This window comes from Nematolebias whitei, chromosome 12 (genome assembly GCF_014905685.2).
Source record: "Nematolebias whitei isolate Nwh7 chromosome 12, NemWhi1, whole genome shotgun sequence".
NCBI lineage: Eukaryota > Metazoa > Chordata > Actinopteri > Cyprinodontiformes > Rivulidae > Nematolebias > Nematolebias whitei.
In genome coordinates this window covers 31,367,305-31,388,176 of record NC_056509.1, presented here as the reverse complement: position 1 = coordinate 31,388,176, position 20,872 = coordinate 31,367,305, and the positions used below count along the sequence as shown (strand labels likewise).

General features: G+C 39.4%; 1 protein-coding gene across 1 annotated transcript; it reads right to left on the bottom strand.

Annotated features, from left to right (window-relative positions):
* Positions 1-19,217: 19,217 nt before the first annotated feature.
* Positions 19,218-20,369, bottom strand: tcf21 (transcription factor 21). The gene is made up of 2 exons (XM_037685412.1): positions 19,840-20,369; positions 19,218-19,314 (listed from the first exon to the last, which is right to left on the bottom strand). The coding sequence occupies exons 1-2, from the start codon at positions 20,293-20,295 to the stop codon at positions 19,228-19,230; spliced, it is 543 nt and encodes a 180-aa protein (XP_037541340.1). The 5' UTR covers positions 20,296-20,369; the 3' UTR covers positions 19,218-19,227.
* Between the last annotated feature and the right edge of the window lie 503 nt (positions 20,370-20,872).

Sequence of the window (20,872 nt, the reverse complement as noted above, 5' to 3'; positions counted from 1 at the left end):
ACAATAAGAAGAAAAGGGAAATATAATTAATTTTTCTTCTGTGTTTTGAATGTTTCCGTGTTACCAGGAGGTGTTTTATTTCTGTATCCGAGCGCCAACGGTTCTGTCAGGAATCTGAATTTTAAGCCACTCAAAATACCAAGTTTGGATTTCTTTCATTTTGGATGCATGTATTTGATTGTAAAAATCTATTTTAATGGACATTTTTCACAAGCTAATCCTCACAAAGTTATAATTATAAATTAAATGAGTCAATGAACTGCTGTAAGTAAAAAAAAACATCTTTTTATCTTTCTTTTTCCTCAGTTGGGATCAAATGGGTGCTCATTGCACAAACACTTAACAATGTTTAAAAAAATGAAAGTGTTACCCCTACCACCTTCCCTTTCTCTCACTTCTTCCTCTCTCCATCCATCCCCCTCAATCAATCTCCCCCTCCCCCCTCTGTAATGCACTCTTTCATGTGCTCTCCTGTTTCTGCTCCTCTCTCCGCTGCCCGTTCTGCCTCACCACGACGTCTCAGGCCTCTACATTTTTGGGGCGTAATGTGATCCCCCCCACCCATTCCTCCTCGGGGTGGTCCGCTCCTCTCGTTTGAATAACAAGCTGATTGTAGCTGGTGATGAGAGGGGAGAGGGCCAAACAGAAACAGAGAAATAAGATGATTGGTTTATAATAAAATAGTTATTCCTTCTCATACTTGTGCTTTATGACTCGAGGTTTTCATTGTAAAAAAAAAATAATAATTGGGAGGATGTTGGGATGCTGAACTGTCCCTCTGTCTGTTTGGATGCTTTTGATCCCAATTAAACAAGTTGGTTTTAATAATTATTTTAACCTGCTCAATATTTTGTAGAAAAAGCTGTTTTTGCTCAAGATGCTTTCTTCATGCTTGAGAAAAATTGCAAACTCCATGAAAAACAATATTCTCTGAGCTGTTAGCGTATTTTGATTGCGACAAACTTGCAAAAAAAATTTCCAACGTCTTTTGTAGATTCTTTTTGACTTTTTAACAAAAATGCAAAAAATGGTTGTTTTGCTTATAGTAGCATATTTTATATACTCTAACTTTACAACATTGTAACAACTAACATTACATTAAGCCACATCTGTGACACCTAATGTGTTTATTGCTGCTGTACTATGTGGCTGTTTCATGTATGTCACTACCTTACCATCATAATTCATCTCAATGTTTCTACCTGTGCAATAACTTGTCACACAACCTGTGTAGTTTGTTAGTTATGTGCAATATATATCATGTACATTTAAGCTTATATTACTGCCTGTGAAATACCTATTCATATGAATTCGTCCTTGCACAGTTATATTCTACCAAGTTGTTGTTTACAATATATTTTTTGGACCTTTTAAATATTATATTTTATTTTCCACTTTTTGGTACTTTATTTTGTACCTTTATTATTACTGGGTACATGCTTTAGTATTTCAGTCTTTTTTGTTTTTCGTTTTAGCGAGTCAAATCTTTTTTTTTTTTCATTCTGAACATTTCATTGTTGACCTTATGTTTACCTGCATATGACAAATAAACAACAAAACATAACACATCTTCAATATGCCAGTCTTTTTGCTGTTTTTTTTCACTTTAAAGAGATAGTTCAGATCGTTTTAAAAAGGGTTCTGAACAATCAATATCAGACCTGCTTTAGATAGATATATCAATCATCTCAGTTTAGTAAAAATAGCACATTTTTAATCAGACTGATGAGCTAATGGCTAATCTGAGTGAGGCCAAGTCCAAACTAATTTTTTCATTTGTTCATTCAACTTTTATTTATACAGGTTAGGCTCATTGAGCCTTGACGACTCATTTACAAGAGAGACCTGTTTTAAACACAGAACACACATGAGGTACAGACAACAATAGTCAATCATATAAAAAGCATATAAAATGAAAAGTAAATCACTGCTGGTGTCATACAACTAATCAAATCATGCTAATGCTGTCTTATGCTAGCTTAATATTGTTGGGCACTTCTATTATTTTTGCTGTAATACTCATTTAAGTCAAAGTTTAGAGTAGCTTAGAGATGAAATTATGTAAAAATTTAGTGTCAAGATCTGAGTTTTTTTGTTTGTGTTTATCATTTGATCAGTCCTTGTGTCCTGCCACGCCCACTCCCACCTGGTTTAAATCAAACACAGCTGCAACCACTCTTCCCATCAGCCCCAGTCCATATATTCTGTCAGTTGTCACTCACAAGTTGAGCATTAATGGTTTCAGTGCCATGTCTAGTCTTCTCTTGAGATTCTTCATGCTTCCCAGTACTAATTCTTCAATTTTTATTACCTTGTCAGCTTTATAATAAAATCTGTTTTGATTTTTTTAAACTCCTCGTGTCGGTCTGCATTTCTGGGTCCAAACCTGCTGCTAAAACTGTAACATATCTTGTTTGTAGTTTTTGCCCTTCACAGATTAGCTTTTAACTTATCAGTTCTATCAGGATTACTTTGTTTTCTCCAAACCAATGTTGTTCAAAGACATATCTGCAGCAGGTAAAATATTAGTTATTCATAGCATAAAAAACTCTCTGAGACTGAAAACACAGAACATAGTTCAGGATTGGTGTTTAAGATGTATTTAAAACGTTCGTAGACAGATCAGGTCTGTTGTGTGAGCCGACCGGTGGAACATGAGGCTGGTTAGATTAAAGAAGGTGGAACGAATAATCGAGTTCAAGGCAACAAAATCAGATCAGTTTAAACACGTCAAAATGTTTCAAATAGCTGAAGGAAACCACAGAAAGGTTAAAAACTGCGTGAGCAAAAAGTTCCACATTACAACGTCATTTGATCCATTGTTAATATAGACATGGTAATTACGCAGCTTGAAAGTTGTTTTTAGAATCCATTTGCCACGATCATGTGCTTTTAATAAAACATTTTGCTCTTTTTGGAACAAAATAAGTGTTTGGTTTGTGTGGTTTAACTAAAAACCCAGATCAGAAAAAAGTCTGCTCTTTGAATCATTTTAATTAGACGTCCCGTCATTCACAGAAGTCATTTAAACAGAGGATGCTACACTAGCTAATCAAGATCCAGTAGTCTGAGAAATAAACTCTATATTACATATATATATTAAAAATATTCTTGTCCAGACAGAAAAACAAAACGTGAACAGAAATAATGAGACATAATAATCAATTTATTTCCCATCTTGCGTCTGCTTGGACTACAGTTTTGAAGAGCGATGGGAAAAAAAAAAAGGTATTGAAGTGTTTTCCATGCTCAAGCAAAGACATCGCGTTTCGAATGACAATATTTCTTTCTGGGCATTTTTGTTTCCTTTAATTTAGTCAGTTTTTCATGACAACTAATTATCTTTCTGTCTTTTTCCACCTCAGGCCACATTCTACTGCTTTTCCTCATCCCTGAACTTGAACCTTAAAGTTTCACACACACACACGCACGCACGCACGTCACAGACAACCTTCTACAAGGTGGATGCCCTGAGAGATCTTGGGTAACTCTGTCTCCTCTATCTGCCAACTGCTGTGTCACAGAGAGTAGCATTACACATATGTGCTTGTGTGTGTGTCTGTGTGTGTGTGTGTGTGTGTGTATATACACATAAATACTCTATTTTACATAATTTTATTTATTAACCTTTATTTAACCAGGCAAATCCCATTGATAGCACAGATCTCGCTTACAAAGGAGGCCTGGGCCTGAAGGCAGCCCAACAGTAATTAAATGCACAGACTCGTGCAGCACATAGTTCCAATATTGTAAAGACACGTGTATATTCAATTAGATATCAATTATTAAAGTGGGATTCTGGAGAAGGATTAGGAACAAACAATATATTCTTTGTTGTACGCAGCTTTTTGGGTGACCTCAGTTTGGAAATATAGAGTCTAATTCTGACTGAATTGATGAGCTAATGGCTCGTCGAAGCAGGGCAGAGTTTATGATGGGATGCTGTTGTGTTAAAAGGATTCTCTACTAACTGGAACAATAAACCTTTTTTTTATTATTATTATGAACAATTACTTCATCTATAAAAATGAGATCACAAAATATAGATGGTGGTTTCGTTTTTATATTAAAAAATTAAATTATGCACAGACATTGCCATTGTATTGACGGTGCAATGCATTGTGGGTACATGATGTAAACAGGTTCCTGCTATGCAAGCGCCATTCAGCTTAAATGTTACTTTTGACTATTGACATTCAGCCCTTTAATTTGAACCCGAGTGCGTTGACAGAGAGGAGAATGGAGAAATGACTCGGCTTTTTCGTTAGCTTTTCGTTAGCTTATCGTTAGCTTATCGTTAGCTTATCGTTAGCTCCGAAGTTAATGTATTCATTTATTCAACCATTATTTTTACAGGTTAGTCTCGTTGAGTCACGAGGACTCATTTTCAAGAGAGACCTGTTCAAAAAAACAGATGAGCTACACAACAATAAACAGTCATATAAAAGCATATATAATGAAAAGTTTATTAAAAGAAGTGATATAAAACGAAATAAAAACAAGCTACATTACAAAACAGGTAAAATACTAAAAACAGGATTATGATGCATGTGCGCCTCTTGTCTCCCTGCACAATCACAACAATGTTTGGTGACCAGAGAGGTTCGAGCATGTGCGAGGCCCTGGAGGACACTGGCACAGTGGCCACCATGGCGTGACACAGGTTGGCTGTGAGAGCAGTGCTGAGGAGTTGGTTCAACCATTCCCACCACCTCACACAGCTGCCGACAGAGTCGAACAACAGAAAACTGTTATAGGGGCAGCCAGCCTGGACACATCGCACGTTTCTGCACAGCCCTGGCTCCATGCAGTCCACCACCCATGGAACAGTTAAACCAGAACAAGGTGGCAGCGGGGAGGGACTGCCACCTGATGAACTTTTCTTGACCTCACACAGAGACTGGGGCACCTGGGGAAAATGCAAGAGTCGTACATTACCTGTATGCTCAACGGTTCTGTTTGCTGAGTGCTGGTCGACACTGGGTCCACCATTTCAACTGTACGCCCTGACACACTAGCTGACATGGACAATCTAAATTCACTTACAAAAGTGGGCCAAAATTAAAACCTTTTTCAAACTAAGGGTCGGTTTCAGAATCTACATTAACTCAAATCAGATACCCAACATCTTTTCTTGGTTGCATGTTCCTCAACAAGCGTTTGATTGGTCTCATTTGACGTTCTCTGTTGCACTTTTGACATCATAATCAAAGATGACTGAAAAAATGAAAGTGATAAAAGTATTTTACATTTAAAATAACATCTTGAGGGCCAGATAAGATGTCATTGAGGGCCACATTTGGCCCCCGGGCCTTGAGTTTGACACATATGATCTAAACCCTCCAGTTTGGAACACCATTACAGACAGCATCACAACAGTCACTGGTGAGCAAGCAAAGGTACTGGGGAGAGGTCTACTGGATGTCATGGTGACAGTCCATAGCAATGAACACCTCTTTTGGCTGATGAACATCCATCATTGGTTTTGACTTGCTGGCTAAGTGGGGAGCTGTGGAAGATGTATACATGGATACACTGTCTAGGGACCAAAACTGTGGGGCTCAGTGGGAAGAGTCCCAGCTGAAAGAGTTGTGTTTCAGCTGCTACAAAGACACCGTCAAAGACAGTGAGGAAATTAAGAGCAGTGAATCTGAACTATCCCGTTGACTTCAAGCTTCTGACAAAGTAAATGAAGAGCAGACAGAAACTACAAAGTGATCATAAAACACCCACAGGAGAACTTTAAGGCCTCTCTAACTACAACCTGTAACAGACGGGATTTGAGTAAGTTTGTAGATTAGAGTTTTCTTCTTCTTCGTTTTGAAACAAGTTTGTTTAAATGGAACCCGTTTTCATCCTCACTTGTCACTTCGCAGAGAGCAAATGTGTTTAACCAAATCTGTGTTTGTATGTGTGCGCATGCCTGAGTTAAAAGCTGTTGTTGTTGGCCGCGGGACTGACTTTCAGCTCCAGCTTGGATTCAGACGGCAAACCTCAGATTTGTACGCACACACAAAGTGGTCTGTTAAAGTGTGTGGAGGGAATGCTGTGGTCACACCTGGGAATGCTCTTTTAGCTAGACCAGCCCAACATTACCCCCTTCCCTACTCTTTGAGAGAGAATGTAACAAACTGCATTTACTTGATTGTTTCGGCAGCGTTTAGTGATCAGGGTGTTAATTCAAAATTGTAAAAATAAATGGTGCTTCTTTTTAAGACGCATAAAATATGTAAATGTCGATTCTGCTTTATATATTTGGATTTTTGCACATTCAGTTCAGTTTATTTAAATTGTGCCAGGTCACAACAGAAGTCGTCTCAGGGCACTGAACAGAAACACTGACACCAAAGGGAATAAACCTATATTAATAATTAGGAATGCACGATATTGAAATTTTGGCCAATATCCAATATGCCAATATGTTAAAATTTATTTACACTCTGGACAGGTCACAAATCCATCACAGGGCTAGAAACAAAAGAGACAAACAACCATTCACTCTCTCACTCATATCTAGGGAAAATTTAGAATTACTAATCAGCCTAACGTGCATGTTTACTGGAGAACCCGGAGAAAACCCACGCATGCACGGTGAGAACATGCAAAGTCCAGCCAGAAAGGCTCCATGACCAGGATTTGATCCAACAACCTTCTCGCTGAGAGGCAGCAGCTCTGCAAGTTGTGCCACCGCGCTGCCTCATGTCAATGTCTTAATTTTTTTAATGCTGTCTGTGGTCATAACTCTTTCTTTCCCCTCTACTTGTGATCAGAGTTTATCAGAAAATATATTTTATCCATATTTGTAGACTTTACTGTTTCTTTCTCAGGAATCATCTCAGTCATTTAAAGTACGAACCCACACACACAAAGTTAGGCACAGAAATACCGGTGTCGTGACGCACATCGTCTCACTGCGTGATCTTTAATTCTGAATTGATTGGAACTGAAGTGGTTTTAAGCCCGAGTTAATGGATTTACACAGACTCTAATCCTGGTTTAATGAAGACCAATTTAAAGGCCCGCTTGCCCCTTTCATCATCCTGGACTTGGGCCCATCACAATCCAAGAGGTAAATTCATTAACCAGTTCATCCTGAGGTTGGACTCTGTGTGTGAACTTTAAACCAGCAGAGAAAGAAATGTCTTCTCGGTTAGGATTGGACATATTTGTTTGTATTAAGTACGTAGCTGATCCTTAACTTTCCTTTTCAACTGTGTTGACAGTGTGAGTATGTGCGTGTGTTTGCTTGGGGGTTTAGTCGCTCCCTGACTCCCCATCCCTATGTAACTAGAGCCCACCCTTCCCTGTCAAAAATAAAAATCATTTGTCCATTGCACTAGTGTGTGCATTAAAAATGCATGCTGGATGAAGCTGGGGGCCACTGGGGAAGAAAACTGATACTCGGCTCTCTCCGGAAGGGCATCAGAGTACCGCGATGGACAAATGGCATCTCCAGAGGAAGAACAGGGTGGAGAGGCAGAGTGAGGGTGAAGTGAAAGGGTGAGTTGTAGGGTGTTGTGTGTTTCCTCTCTGACATGCTAATGTACTAAACTTTTCAGGGTCTAGTGTGAGTTTTTTTTTTAATTGTTATTCTGAACATCCCAAGAAAATACAGAAAACAATTCAAGTTCATTGGTTTAAAATTTGTCATAATGTGTTCCGAGACAAGAAACGTCCTTTCCTTTGTAATTACCAAAGGTCTTCCTAATGTTATAGTATATACTGTAAGTAAGAGTATTTTGTTAATATTTCTTATAATTAGTTTTTGGAAGGCTTCTCTTGCCAATAGCTTTTGAATGCATTGGATCTCTAATCTGTTCTACTTGAGTTTCTGGTCTGTAATTTTCCTTCATTGGCCAACACAAAATAAAATGGGGATTTTTCAGATAGACATTTTAATTTCAATTTTCAATTTAGTTTACTTATATAGCACCGTCACAACAGAAGTCATCTCAGGACACTGAACAGAAACATTCATATATATAAATGTAATTTAATAACATTATTTATCTGAGAAGCAGACTGCTTTGAGTTTAACGTCAGCGCAGACTCATCTTGAGCAAGCATGAAGGCGACAGTGGAAATGAAAAACTCCCTCATGAGGAAGAAACCTCCAGCAGAACCAGACTCAGGACAAGCGGCCATCTTCTTCGACTGGCTGGGTTTGAGAGGAACAGGAAGGAGGAACAGATACACAATGGCAGGTCTAGAATCACATCTTGAGATAGAAATAGTATCAAATGAAAACTATTCAATTTGTAACAATGCATTTAAGGAAATTAAGTTAATTTGTCCTCTAGTAGTCTAAGTCTATGGCAGCATAACAAGCCAACCCTAATTATAGGATTATATTTATCAAAAAGGAAAGTCTTAATCCCAGTCTTAAAACTGGGCAATGTGTCAGCCTTACAGACAGAAACTGGAAGTTGGTTCCACAAGAGAGGAGCCTGATAACTGAAAGATCTTTCTCCCATCCTGCTCTTGGAAACTCTAGGAACCGCGAGTAAGCCTGCAGTCTGAGAGCCAAGTGCTTGGGAAAATATGGAACGATAAGATATCGAATATAAGATGGAGCTAGGTTGTTGAGAGCTTTGTAGGTTAGAAGTAAGATTCTGAATTCATTTTTGGACTTGACAGGGAGCCAATGGAGAGAAGCTACAACTGGAGAGATATGATCTCTCCTACTAACTCCAGTTAAGACACTGATTTTAGAGTGGTATGAAAAACAGAGAAAGGGAAAGAAAGGTATGTTTCTAAACTTATTGTTGATGCTTTTAAGTCTTGATTTGACAAGCCACCATTTTAAGATAGCATTTTACTTTGTTCAAGTAACTTTATAATAGTAATAATAACAATAATAATATAATGTGTTATGTATTGTTTTCACTGTACTGCTTTTAACCCATCCACCACCAGGTGGAGCAGTGGGCAGCTATGGAGGGCGCCTGGGGAGCAACTGGGGATAGGATGTCCTGCTCAGAGACACCACAAGATGTGCAATGACTAGGGATTGAGCCCGGGACCTTTGGGTCCTGGGTGGGCTGCCCTGCCCCTACACCGTCTCGACCCCCACATAAACTTGCTCATCAGTGTTGTTTTGCTCATTTCTTCACCTGTTCTTCAGAGTTACTGCTTTTTATTATCTGTTTTGTTGTTACCATGCCTGGTTGTGTAGCATTTTAAATTTTTTGTTAGATTGTTGGACTGTTTCTGACATGTTTCCCTGGATTACTTTGAGTTGGATCCTATACATTTTTTTTATTAATTGAAAACCCACCTTCTCTCCATCAGCAGTGTAAAGTTATTTCTGCTCATATATTTCAGTCTGTCCAATGCTTCCTGCATTAAATATGCAATCGTTTTCCAACTTTCCTTGCCTCGGTAGCTTGTCTGAGCTGTCGGCATAGATCAAGTTGTGAACCGCGTCGCTCCACTCACTAGATAAATCTGTCAAGATGCAGATGTGTGAGATGATGTGTGTTCTTGTGTACAAGAGGTTGAGTGTATGATGATTGATGCTTATTCATGTGCCAAGCTAGTGGTGCTGAACTCGTTTAAAACAGGGCTAAGCAGATTTCAAAGTAGAGCTTTATTCTTGAAAGTTTAGACCAGTAATGTTTTTTTTCTTCACGTTGCTGCTCAGTCATTTTAATATTTACCTTGAATCTCCTCTCACTCTTCTGAGCCTGGCATTTTTCTTTCTTTTGATGCGTTCATCTGCTTTCATTAAACCTGGGGCCGTTCGGTTTGGTTCACGTCCTGATAAAAATCAGTCATTCGTTCACGCACAACTAAAATAATCATTCTTTTCAACGGAATAACCCCCACTAAAACCTGGTTATGCTTCAATAAGGTGGTCGGATCTGGACCTAATTAAAAAAAAAGGGACCCTGGAAATTTCCTTCACACCCAGCATGAGGAAGACCTCAGATTAGAGGAATATTTTCCTTATTGCCGACTTTACTTTTTTGCAGGATTCCACGGGATAATAATGGAATCCATGTGTGCTGAGTTCTGCAAGGCGTTCCCGTTTTGTTGTTAAAGCCATCAGGGCAATCACAGTTTGATAAATTATAGTTTTTTTCTTGCTCTTCTTCCTCTTTAGGATTTTCACCACAATCCTTGGAATGCTATTTGAATTCAGTAAAATGAGTTATTTAAATAAAAAACTTCCACTTTGAAGCATCTAATTAAGTTATATAATTAACATCTAATTACTAAACACCCCTGTTAGTGCTATAGTCAGACACAAGTTTTCATGTTCGAACACAAGCTTTGATTTGATGAAGCAGGTGTTTGCAGCAACGAGCCTCCACATCGACACACAGACACTACTCCAAAAACACACTCAAGCATTAAAGATTAACTTCAGTTTCTCATCAACTTCATGACTCAACAGTGAAATCTCGTGCTCTGCCCACCTACGCAGTGACCCATCGTCCTGCTCCCTCTACCTTTGAGAGCTCGGCTTTAACAGGGAATGAATGGCCACTTGTTGAGCCAAACAAGAGTAGTTGTTGCATATCAGAGCTGAATACATTGTATTATTTTAGACGAAAAGCATCGTGGGACCGTTTTACTTTCTGCAGCTGGCAGATTTCAACCGGCAGGCTTTGATTCATGTCTTCCTAATAGCGATAGACCTGAATCCTCTAAAACTAACACTTGTGTAATTCTTATACACACACGGACTCATACTCAGGCTTGCGCCTAGACACTCGTAGCACACACAGGTAATTGTGCCCACCTGGAAAAACATCATTTAGTCAGCGGCCCCTTCCTTTTACTAACACTGCTCTTATACCACGGTGGGATACGTGTGTACACATGTGTCTGCTTGACCTCCTTTACCCATTTCTTGCTCTTTGATCCCAAAATGTATTTGACTATCAAAACTCCCTGAGCATGAACCCATCCAGCTACAGTTCCCATCACCGTCAAGCAGAACTTTAAAGACTTCTCTTAGCAGGCGAATCAACCAATCATTCTGCGGTTCAGGTGTTCTCGACCGCTCCACTGATTCATTTACAGGTACTCAATGAAAGTCATAAAGACGGGGGGGGATCAACTTTTTTTTTTCTAAAATATTTTTCTTGTATTGATGGTTAAGGGGTTCTTTAATAAAAAAAAATAATAAAAGAAAGATATTGTATGCAAAATTGTGATTGGTTGCCAATTACAGTGAATGTTTGTTTACCTGCTGAAGTGACTGAAAACAGGTCAGAAATAGTAAAGAGCTGTTTGGGTTTGAAGGCGACACGGTGGCGTAGTTGGTAGAGCTGCCGCCACTCAGCGAGCAGGTTGCCCCGGTTCAAATCCAGGTCCGAGGGCCTTTCAGGGTGGCATGTTCCCTCCGTGCATGCGTGGGTTTTCTCCGGGTACTCCGGTTTCCTCCCACAGACCAAAAACATGCATGTTAGGCTGATTGGTAACTCTAAATTGTCCCTAGGTGTGAGTGAGAGCATGAATGGTTGTTTGTCTCGTTTGTCTATGTGTCCCTGTGATGGACTGGAGACCTGTCCAGGGTGTACCCCGCCAGTGACTGGGCACCAGTAACCCCCGCGACCCAAAAACAAAGAAGCAGGTAAACATAATGGATGGATGGATGGATGTTTGGATTTGAGAAGTTCAACAATCTGGATGTATTGTAATGTGCTGAATAACATGTGCAGACAAAAGGGTTTTGTTTACACTGAGTGCTTACCTGCATTTCAGATTTCCATATTAGTATATCTGGAAAACTACTCAAGTAAACTCTTTTAAACTGCAGCGTTTTATCTAGCTCAGGATAACCAGCTTTATGCTTAACATATGCTTGATTTCAAAAATTGCAAAGAGTACATTTAATGTGTTTGAGGTGGGCAGGAAAGAAGCAATGTTTTAATGGTAAATATATTTAGGAACTACTTAATGTGAAAAACATCCCACAACATACTGTAGATCGGTGTTCAGATGAATACTTTGAAACTAGATAAGTTAACAGCTACTTAAACTTTAATTTTGATACGTTTATCTGTCATCTGTTCTGAAGTCGGGTCTCAGGGGGCAGCAGATTGAGCAGGGCGGTCCAGACAGCTCTTTCCACAGCCACCTCTTCTAGGAGGACTCCAAGGAGTTCCCAGAACAACCAAGAGACATAGTCTCTCCAGCATGCTGCATCTTACTGTGGTCTCCTCCCAACTGGACATGCACGGAGCACCTCCTTAGGGAGGCGCCCAGGGAGCATCCTTACCTGATGCCCAAACCACCTCAATTGGCTCCTCTCGATGTGGCGGAGCAGCAGTTTAAAGTCCAGCTACCCTGAGGAGAAAACTCATTTGGACCATCTTTAATGCTTAATGTATAACTAATCGTTTGGCACCCATGTACCTGTTTCTGTAGGATGAACGTGACTGAGAAAAAAAATCTATAGATTTGCAAAATGTTTTGCACATTGTGTCTTGATAAAATACAATTTTATTATAATAATAGCAAACCATGCTGTTGCTTTGTATCTGAGTCTGCTTTGTTAAGATCGTTGTTCTCTATATGCTGCGGGTCTAACCAGTACTGTTAAATGTAATAGAAAAACCTGCAATTTGTATAAACAAAATAAAATAAGAGGTGCCAGTAATAAATTGTTGTTCACCCACACCATGAAAACATGTTGAACTAACACTGTCCTCTCTCTTTACACAGTTAAGAGAGAGGACACATTATTAAATCAGCTCAGAGACTGTCTGAATAACATGTGAGATGATAAAATAGATGAAAAAATAAGAGTTGTTTTAAGATAACAGAAGTCTACTTTGGTCTCTGCCTCACTTGGACCTGCCATTAGCTCATCAGTCTGGTCAGACTTAAACTTCTGCAAAGTGACTCCATTACCTACAACAGGTAAGATGCTCTCAGCTTAAAACTTCTCCACAGAACCCCAGTAGATCCTTTGAATTATTGCTTTAAGCAAAATAAAATGATAGTGTTGTGTATTGTTTGTCCATAAAAAAGTGAATAAAATAGATTTTCTTTTATTGTTTTGCACACTTCTATTTCAGTATTTATTTATTTATTTATAAAAAAAAAAAAAGATGCATGTGTAAACAGTCTCACAGAGATTCAAGTGTTTTTTTGGCCTTTTTTTTTTTTTGTAAAAGAGTTGCTGATTTTTCCAAATCTTTCAGCCACAAAAACAACGTGCAGAACAAAATGGTGAGACAGAAAGAAGTGTTTCGTTTCATTTTGGTGACCTGAATGTTTCAGTCGGGCTGTAAGGCGGTAAAAAAGGAAGAACAATGTGAGGAATAAAAACAAACAAGTCGCTCAGATGACCACCGTTGACGCAACGGCCGCGAGCATGACTGCAGACACCTGCTGTGCTCCTTTTAATAATCCCAGTGTGATGTCAGCAATAACACACACACATACACACACATGAGAGCATGCCAGTAAACATAAGCTGGTGATCTGGGCAGGCCTCAGCTATCTTTGGCATGTCCTGTGTCCCGCTGGTTGCTGCCAGCCTGCGTGGGCAGCGATCCCATCCAATACGAGCCGACCCTCGACCAGCTGTCATCCAGCTTCGGCCACGTTCAAATATCTGACAATTACATAAACGCCGCATCAGCAGCTTCACAGACTTTAAAGGAGCACGGTCACAACAGCAAGAGTTCTTTCACGCTCCCCCTAAAAATACACAAATAGCCTCCTTTTTAAATTTTGAAACACTTATATAATTTCCCAGATTGACAATGAAGAATTTTTACCATTCATATCACTGGATATAGATCCATATATATTCAGGCTGCTGTTTAATACACCATATTATATTAATTTTGTTTAGCATATATCTTAGATCCTTATATACAGTTTCTTTTTATACTTTATATTTGAGCTATTTTTGGATGTAACTTGGACCTTGAGTACACAATTTCATTCCACCTCATGTACCACATGTGATGCAAATGACTATTGTCCTTGAAAGATTCATCAATGCATTTAAACACTGAGTTACTTTACAGGACGAGGCTGAAAAATGCTGCAGAGATTATGTCAACACTCCTCTGCTTTTTGCTAAAACCAGTCAAATTAACCTAATTTGAAACGTCATTCATCTCTATTTGCAATCTTATACCTTTGATTTCTCTTCTAAGTGACAATAATGGGGATTTAAGTTATGTTTAAAATCGTTGGTGCTCTTTGAAAGAGACCAAGAAAAGTGAGGCTAAAAATCTTCCACAAGTTTATTTGAATTTGGATCAAGCACCTACAAATACACGAGACGAGATGACAAAGTTGGATTAGTTACTTTTTTTTTAATAATGCAGAAATGAAAACACTTATGGGATCCAACAAATTATTAAATTAAGCTGCTCATAGTGTGTCCAGTTTGTTGTAAGTTTTTATAAATTATTGTGCCACATCATCTTATTATAATGTCTGTAAATCCTCAGAAGCCTTTTTATTTGGTATTTCCTCTTTCACTTAATTTCATTTTTATTATTTATTTATTTTTGCTTTGACCTGCTCTCCCATGTTGGGCTCCAACTTTTTTTATTTCCTACAAGCTCCTCTGCTGCCATCTGCTGTGAGCAGGTCGACTCATCGCTGAGGTCAGCGAGCAGCCTACAAGTATTCATCTTGAACTTCAGTAACCCATAGTTAGTCACTATTTTACCTGCAATGAGAAAATAAAGTAAGGAGTATTTAAACCAGGATGGCATGAATGAATTACATAGAGACTTGTAGCTGCAGATCTTGTTTTCCTCACACAGGAGGTAAACAGGAAGTAAACAAACCGTACTCCGATGACCTCACATTGCAGAGGCATTTGAATTGTGAATGTATTTTTTGAGATGAGTATTGTTCTGCACAGGAATTGAGCATGCAAGTAAATCATAATGATTTTGGTGCAAAATATTCAAATGTATAGGAATTGCACTGTTGTCGGTTTTTATTTATACTTTATTTGTCATGCTTGTCCAAGGCAGCACAGAGTGATGGTTCCTGATGAGCAGGGAGCAATTTTCACCACCAGGTGCAATGGCGGCACCATGGGGTGCCCAAGATCAATCTTTGGCCTCCCCATTCATTAAAGGAAACTATACTGTTACGCAATATAAAAACTAGAAATGATAGTTTCCTCAAATGATAGATGTGGCCAGTTTACGTATGGGGCCATGTTGGATCTTAATTTAGCAACTGAATTTTCAATGGTCATTATTCCATTCACCAAAATGTAAGTTGGTGCACTGCTTCCTTTTCAAGATATCTGCTCACAACGTTACCATTTATTCACATATAGTGGCAGCCATCTTGAATTTTGATGTGGCAAAAGGGAACTTTCTTCCGTCAAGATGCAGCCACATAAAAATGGATGTCACTTATGTTTCCAGTTATCATGCTCACAACATGCACAGATGGACAAACCGGGGATATTTCCAAATCCTCCTTTTTGCTCCACGATAAAGGACAAAATGAAATTTGGAGGTAAATATTTACTGAACTCTTCAGATGTCCTTTTTATTTATTTGCTTGCTTGTGTAAAATAAAACTAGCATTTTATTATAAGCAGTAAAACTCGAGAAAGCAAGACAAAATAACCAAGAACGTACTATTTTTGTTTTGTTTTTAAACAAAATTAATCAATGGAGAGGATTTTTATTTTATTTGTTTAATGTGTGGAGGACGTGGTTGTATTCATCAACGTGACAGTTTACATGATAAACAAAAACATAAATGTGATTAAAAGTACAGTCATTTATGAGTAAATGTTGTTTTTGTTGTCTTTTTTTTTGTATGAGTTGGATTTCATCTGTTGGAGACAAACCCAATCAGTAATAAGTGTGAACACAACTATGGCTTCTTTTTTTAATGTTTCTTTCTTGTTGTTATTCGTGCAAAACATTTTCAACGTATGATAGAAAACAAGTAATTAGACATCTTGTTATAAACTGAACTGTTTGCCCAGTGGTCTAGTTTGTAATGTCACATAATATATATATATATATATTTTTTTTTTCATTTTAATTTTCATTAACATTTTCAATAGTAAATAACTTTTCAAAGATACATAACATACATTTTCCAGATTATGATAACCTAAGCAGGCCTCACTTTACAGTAATAAATCAAAAAACAACAAAAAAAGGGCAAACATTCCAAAAATATATATTTATATACAGTATATACATATATAATAACAATACAATAAAAATGTAAATAAAAATAAATCTAGGTTGCAGGTGTCTAGGGTCTAGAAATTCCTCTTGAGTTTCCTCAAGTCTCTTCTTGGCTGTCATACTGTGTCCACTTTTCCCACTTATTCATAAAAATATCTTCTTTTAGTCTAAGAATGAAAGTCATTCGCTCCATCTCATAAATGTCCCTAACAATATTCAGCCATTGTTGTATGGAGGGAGCAGATATCTGGTACCAGTTTCTTCTAACGTGTCCCAGTTTTAAATGTCGACAGACCTTCTGTGCAGGGAGCCGGACCCCCTCCTGTCAGGATCCATGTTGTTGTTTGTTTTTGTTTACCGTGTTGTCTTCACTTCTCCTCAGTCAGCCGCCACTCTCACCTGTTCCCAGTTTGCAATCGACTCAGGTGTCTCCACTTCCCCATCAGCCCAGTTCTGTATCGATTCTTCTTCAGTGCCACATTCTGGTCCTCCTTGTGCTCCTCTGTGATCAGATCCTGGAGCTTCCTGGGAGTTTGGCTGCCATGCCAGCATTTTGTTTTAGTTTAGAACAAAGCTAACAGACTGACCACAGCGTGTCACTTACAAACAGATGAGCTGCCTTGGTGGTGTTGATGTTTTATTCCATGCTTGTATAAATAAATGCATCTCCAATCTTGTGCCCGGTGCTGATGAGGGCACGTTGTTCAGATTTGATCCAGAAGATGGCGGCCTGAGGGCGACTTCATCTAACAAACACTGATGTGTTCTGATGATTTTCAAATTTAGCTTTCGCTCTTTAAAATAAGAGCAGAGGACCATTTTTGTTGCCGTACTGACAGGTCGGTGCTGAGTGCAGCTAAAAACAGAAACACGGCCCATTTTAAGACCAACAGTTAAGTTTTAAATGAGCAACAAAGTCCATGCAGATGTGAACCGTGATGGGATCAGCTGGAAGAAAATGGGATTTCAGTCCTCCCCCACCTCAGTGAGAGTATTTTGTTCACATCACAGCTCGGGCAGCCGTCCAACTAAACAATTAGCCTGCATGGGAATCCCAGCCCTGCTCTTAACCCCCTCTCTCTCCTCTTTTCTCCGTGCTCCTCTCTCCTTCTCTGCAGCTGGCCTCAGGAGAGAGGAGGCCCAGTTTATTTTCTCCACGGTGGTCCCTTTGGGGTGGCGGCGAGGGCCCTGCCTCGCTGCCACTGATGTATTAGGTGAGGGTCCCCCAAAGACCCGTCAGGGGACTCGTTTGTGACTGAAGCACTCCATCTTACTGTGAGGGCCCTCGGTGCTGCTCAGACCGAGCCGGGCGACAAGTCAGGACGAACAAAAGTATCATCCCATAATGATACATAAACACAACCTGTTAGTGTACAGGTATCCATGGCAACTGGAAAAAATAATATGCTGCAAGTTATTTTGATTAAATAAGAAAAAAAATGGTATCATTATGTTATAAATAGGAAATAATCATTTTTTTAAAACGTTTCATTTGTTCATCCATAAACAAGCCACACTATGTTCGTTAAAGTTAAAATAAATACAATTAAAGAAATTATTTTAATTTTTAAAAAGTGTTTTATGTTGACACATAAGAATTATTGACAATTTAAATAGAAAAAAAATGGAATAAAAAATAGAATAAAAATCTGTGATGAGTTCAGGGATTATCAGGTTTGAGGCTTTTTTTTAATAATAAACTTTCCAAAATATATGATTTTGCTAAATTATAAATACCTTTAATTCACTGTAAATGCGTTGTTTAGTCTGACTGAGTTGAGCCAGGAAATGGCTGCAAGATAAAATAAAATAAAAAATGAATAAATAAAAGGAGTCACTGCAGGTTTTGGGGCAAAATCATTGAACAAAAATCAACAAATCAAAGAGTTATCATTCTTGAAGGATTGGACTGTCTGGGATCCATGGCTGGTTTAAAACCATCAAATGAAAAGTATTTCCTGTTTTAATAAACTCAGAGCAGAGAAGGAGTGCAGGACGAGAAGTGAAGGGATTAGGGTTTGATTTGTAAAGTGCGTCTCCTCAGACACTTCTCCTGCGGTGCTCCTCTTTGAGGAGCAGCCAGGGAGAGGTCGTGTGTCAGACGGCATAAATAACTGTCGGCACAAAGTAAACACAGCGGTCACAACCCGGGCAAATTAAAACAACTGGACTGAGGCTCCCAGGCTGCAGGGTTTTATACCACTTTTAAGATTTGTGAAACATCCTCCAACCCTCACGTCTTATTGGCTGAACCCAGGTCAGACTGACCAATCAGCATGCAGCTTTGGGCCTAAAAATCAAATCACAAACCAAAAATAATAAATTTTACTGGTTTAAGATAACTGTAAATATATTTTTGTTCTTCAGACAGTAATTTACTATTTACTGTGGGCAAAATTTCTCAATTATAAAATATAACAACTGCTGGCTGGCTGTTCCCAGTATAAGTTGCAGTGATTTTAACAACATATGGTTAAAAAAAAAACATATTTATCAACCTGTTTAAAATCCAAGACCTCCATTTTGGGATTTTTATTAATCTTTGGAGGTAAACTGTGTTTGTGTGAAGAGGAAAGAAGGCCCACTGTTATCTCCCAGAAACAACAGAGAGGCTTATCTGCACCAACGCTCGGTCCGCGCTCAGGTTCTGCTCCTCAGATAAGCCGGGTCACCACAGGTCAAAAGACGGGGCCACACAAGAGAATAAAAAGGAAATAAAAAGTCAGAGCACAGGAGGTTAAAAGTGATACAAATATATATTTTTACATGCAAACTGTACAGACATTTGAGCTAAAAAAACAACAACAAAAGTGTCCATATCCAGCTGCAGAGTATTAAAAAAAGCAGTGGAAGATGATCTTTGAACCAGCAAAGACATGAACCAGGTGGAACAAAAATGTATTTAAATAAATTTATCTCTTTTTTTATTATTATTACAGGAACGAAAGAGAGAGAAGTCCCTCTGTTGTTCCCACTCAGCCTGCAGAGATGAGCCTTCAGTCAAAAATAAACATTTTTCGTTTTATCCTTTAAAAAAAAAAGAGTCTTTTTTAAAGTGTTTTTTTCTTTTTCATGCAGTTGTTCCGCACAACCGCGTTGCGTTCAGCATCTCCTTCAGGTCGGTCTCCGGCTTCCCCGCCACCATGAAAGGCCAAGTCTAAAGAGAAAAACACACTCAGTTAGAAAAATACAACACAATTATAGATTTAAATACCAGTCAGGATATTAAGAAAATACAAAAGTACAGTTTTGTCTAAGTAAAACATTTCCATGCTGTAGCAAACGTTCGCAGTAATTAGATGGTGTTGCGTTCAAGTGATCCCCAAAATATCAAACTTTTTATAATGGTTCTATTAAAAATGATAAATTCTGTAACTTATTTATTCTTCTTTATTTACTGTCATGATATAAACAGAGACCTGCTTTGGGCTCAACTCAATCCTGTTATCGCCACACGCACTTGAACGCATCACGCAAGTCTGAGCTCCAGTTTTCTTTCAAATAAAAAAATAAATAAAAATAAAAAAAGTTTTCCACTTTTCTACACTTTGACTCTGAGCAACAATAAAACCTTTAAACTGCTCTGAAACAAACAAAACCAGACGATTTTCTCTCGGCGCTCCAGATAATGAAATAAAAACCAACATCTGGCAACATCTGCCTCGGACCCAGCCGGCCTCACCAGGTTCACGGGGTGAATAAATCCAGTCTCGTATTTGTCGTTGGCCAGAATCTGCCGCAGGTGCGCGATGTAGCTGGAGGCGAGGCGCAGCGTGTCCAGCTTGGACAGCTTGGTGTCCGCCGGGACCCAGGGCAGCGACGTCTTGAGGCGCGAGAAGGCCTTAGACAGCACGCGCATCCGAGCTCGCTCCCGCGCGTTGGCCGCGTTCCTCTGCACCTGCTTGCCCTCCTGCTGCGCGCCACCTTTGGGTGCGCCCTTCCTGGCCGCCGCGCAGCTCCTGCGTTTCTTGGTGCGGGCCGCCGCGCCCTCCCTCCTCCTCCTCCTCCTCCTGTCCTCCGTGGCGCACGCGCCCTCGCAGTTGGAGCTCTCCTCCGCGCTCTCGTTGGAGTCTTTGCCGAACTTGAGGATGCCGTCCAGGAGCTCGTCGTCGACGTCGCTGAGGGAGCCGGTGGACATGGTGGAGCGGGTTCAGAACACGGGCTGGGCCGCGCGCGCCGACACGCTCCTGCTGCGCATAAGTCCGCGTGGAAGGAGCCGAAAGGAGGAGAGGTTTTATCTCTCCATGAGCAGGGAGGGCGGTTCCTCCTGCTGGGAGGAGGCGGTTTACATCACTGATTCATCTCTGGGGGTTTCATCAAAATGAGATTCGTGAGATATTTTGCTAACAGGCAGACACGTTGACTCCAATAGTGATCATTTGAAGTACAGCATGTTTTTGGGATGATTCTCAGCCACTGTGTTAGCTCAAAATATGAGAATTGACTGTGTTACAGACATTTTTGTGTTTCCTAACCTCAGTTAGCTGTGACGGCCATCTTGAATTGAGTTGGTTTTGTATCAGTGGTAAATTATCCTCTGAAAGTTTGATCCACATTTGTCTTGTGCATGAGATATTTGGTTGTGTTGGAGATCAGCTACTACCACACCAGTTTTTAGCTCAGTCTGTAAAACTGTCTGACTTTGAGCAAATTTTTGTGTCTGCTGAGTTTGATTAGCTGCAGCGGCCAGTTTGAGTCTATTCAACTCCAAATGC

Coding starts and splice junctions, on each gene's coding strand:
- tcf21 (XM_037685412.1), bottom strand. CDS start 20,295: ATGTCCACCGGCTCCCTCAGCGACGTCGACGACGAGCTCCTGGACGGC. Junction 19,315..19,839: donor TTATTCACCCCGTGAACCTG/GTGAGGCCGGCT, acceptor TTTTCTCTTTAG/ACTTGGCCTTTCATGGTGGC.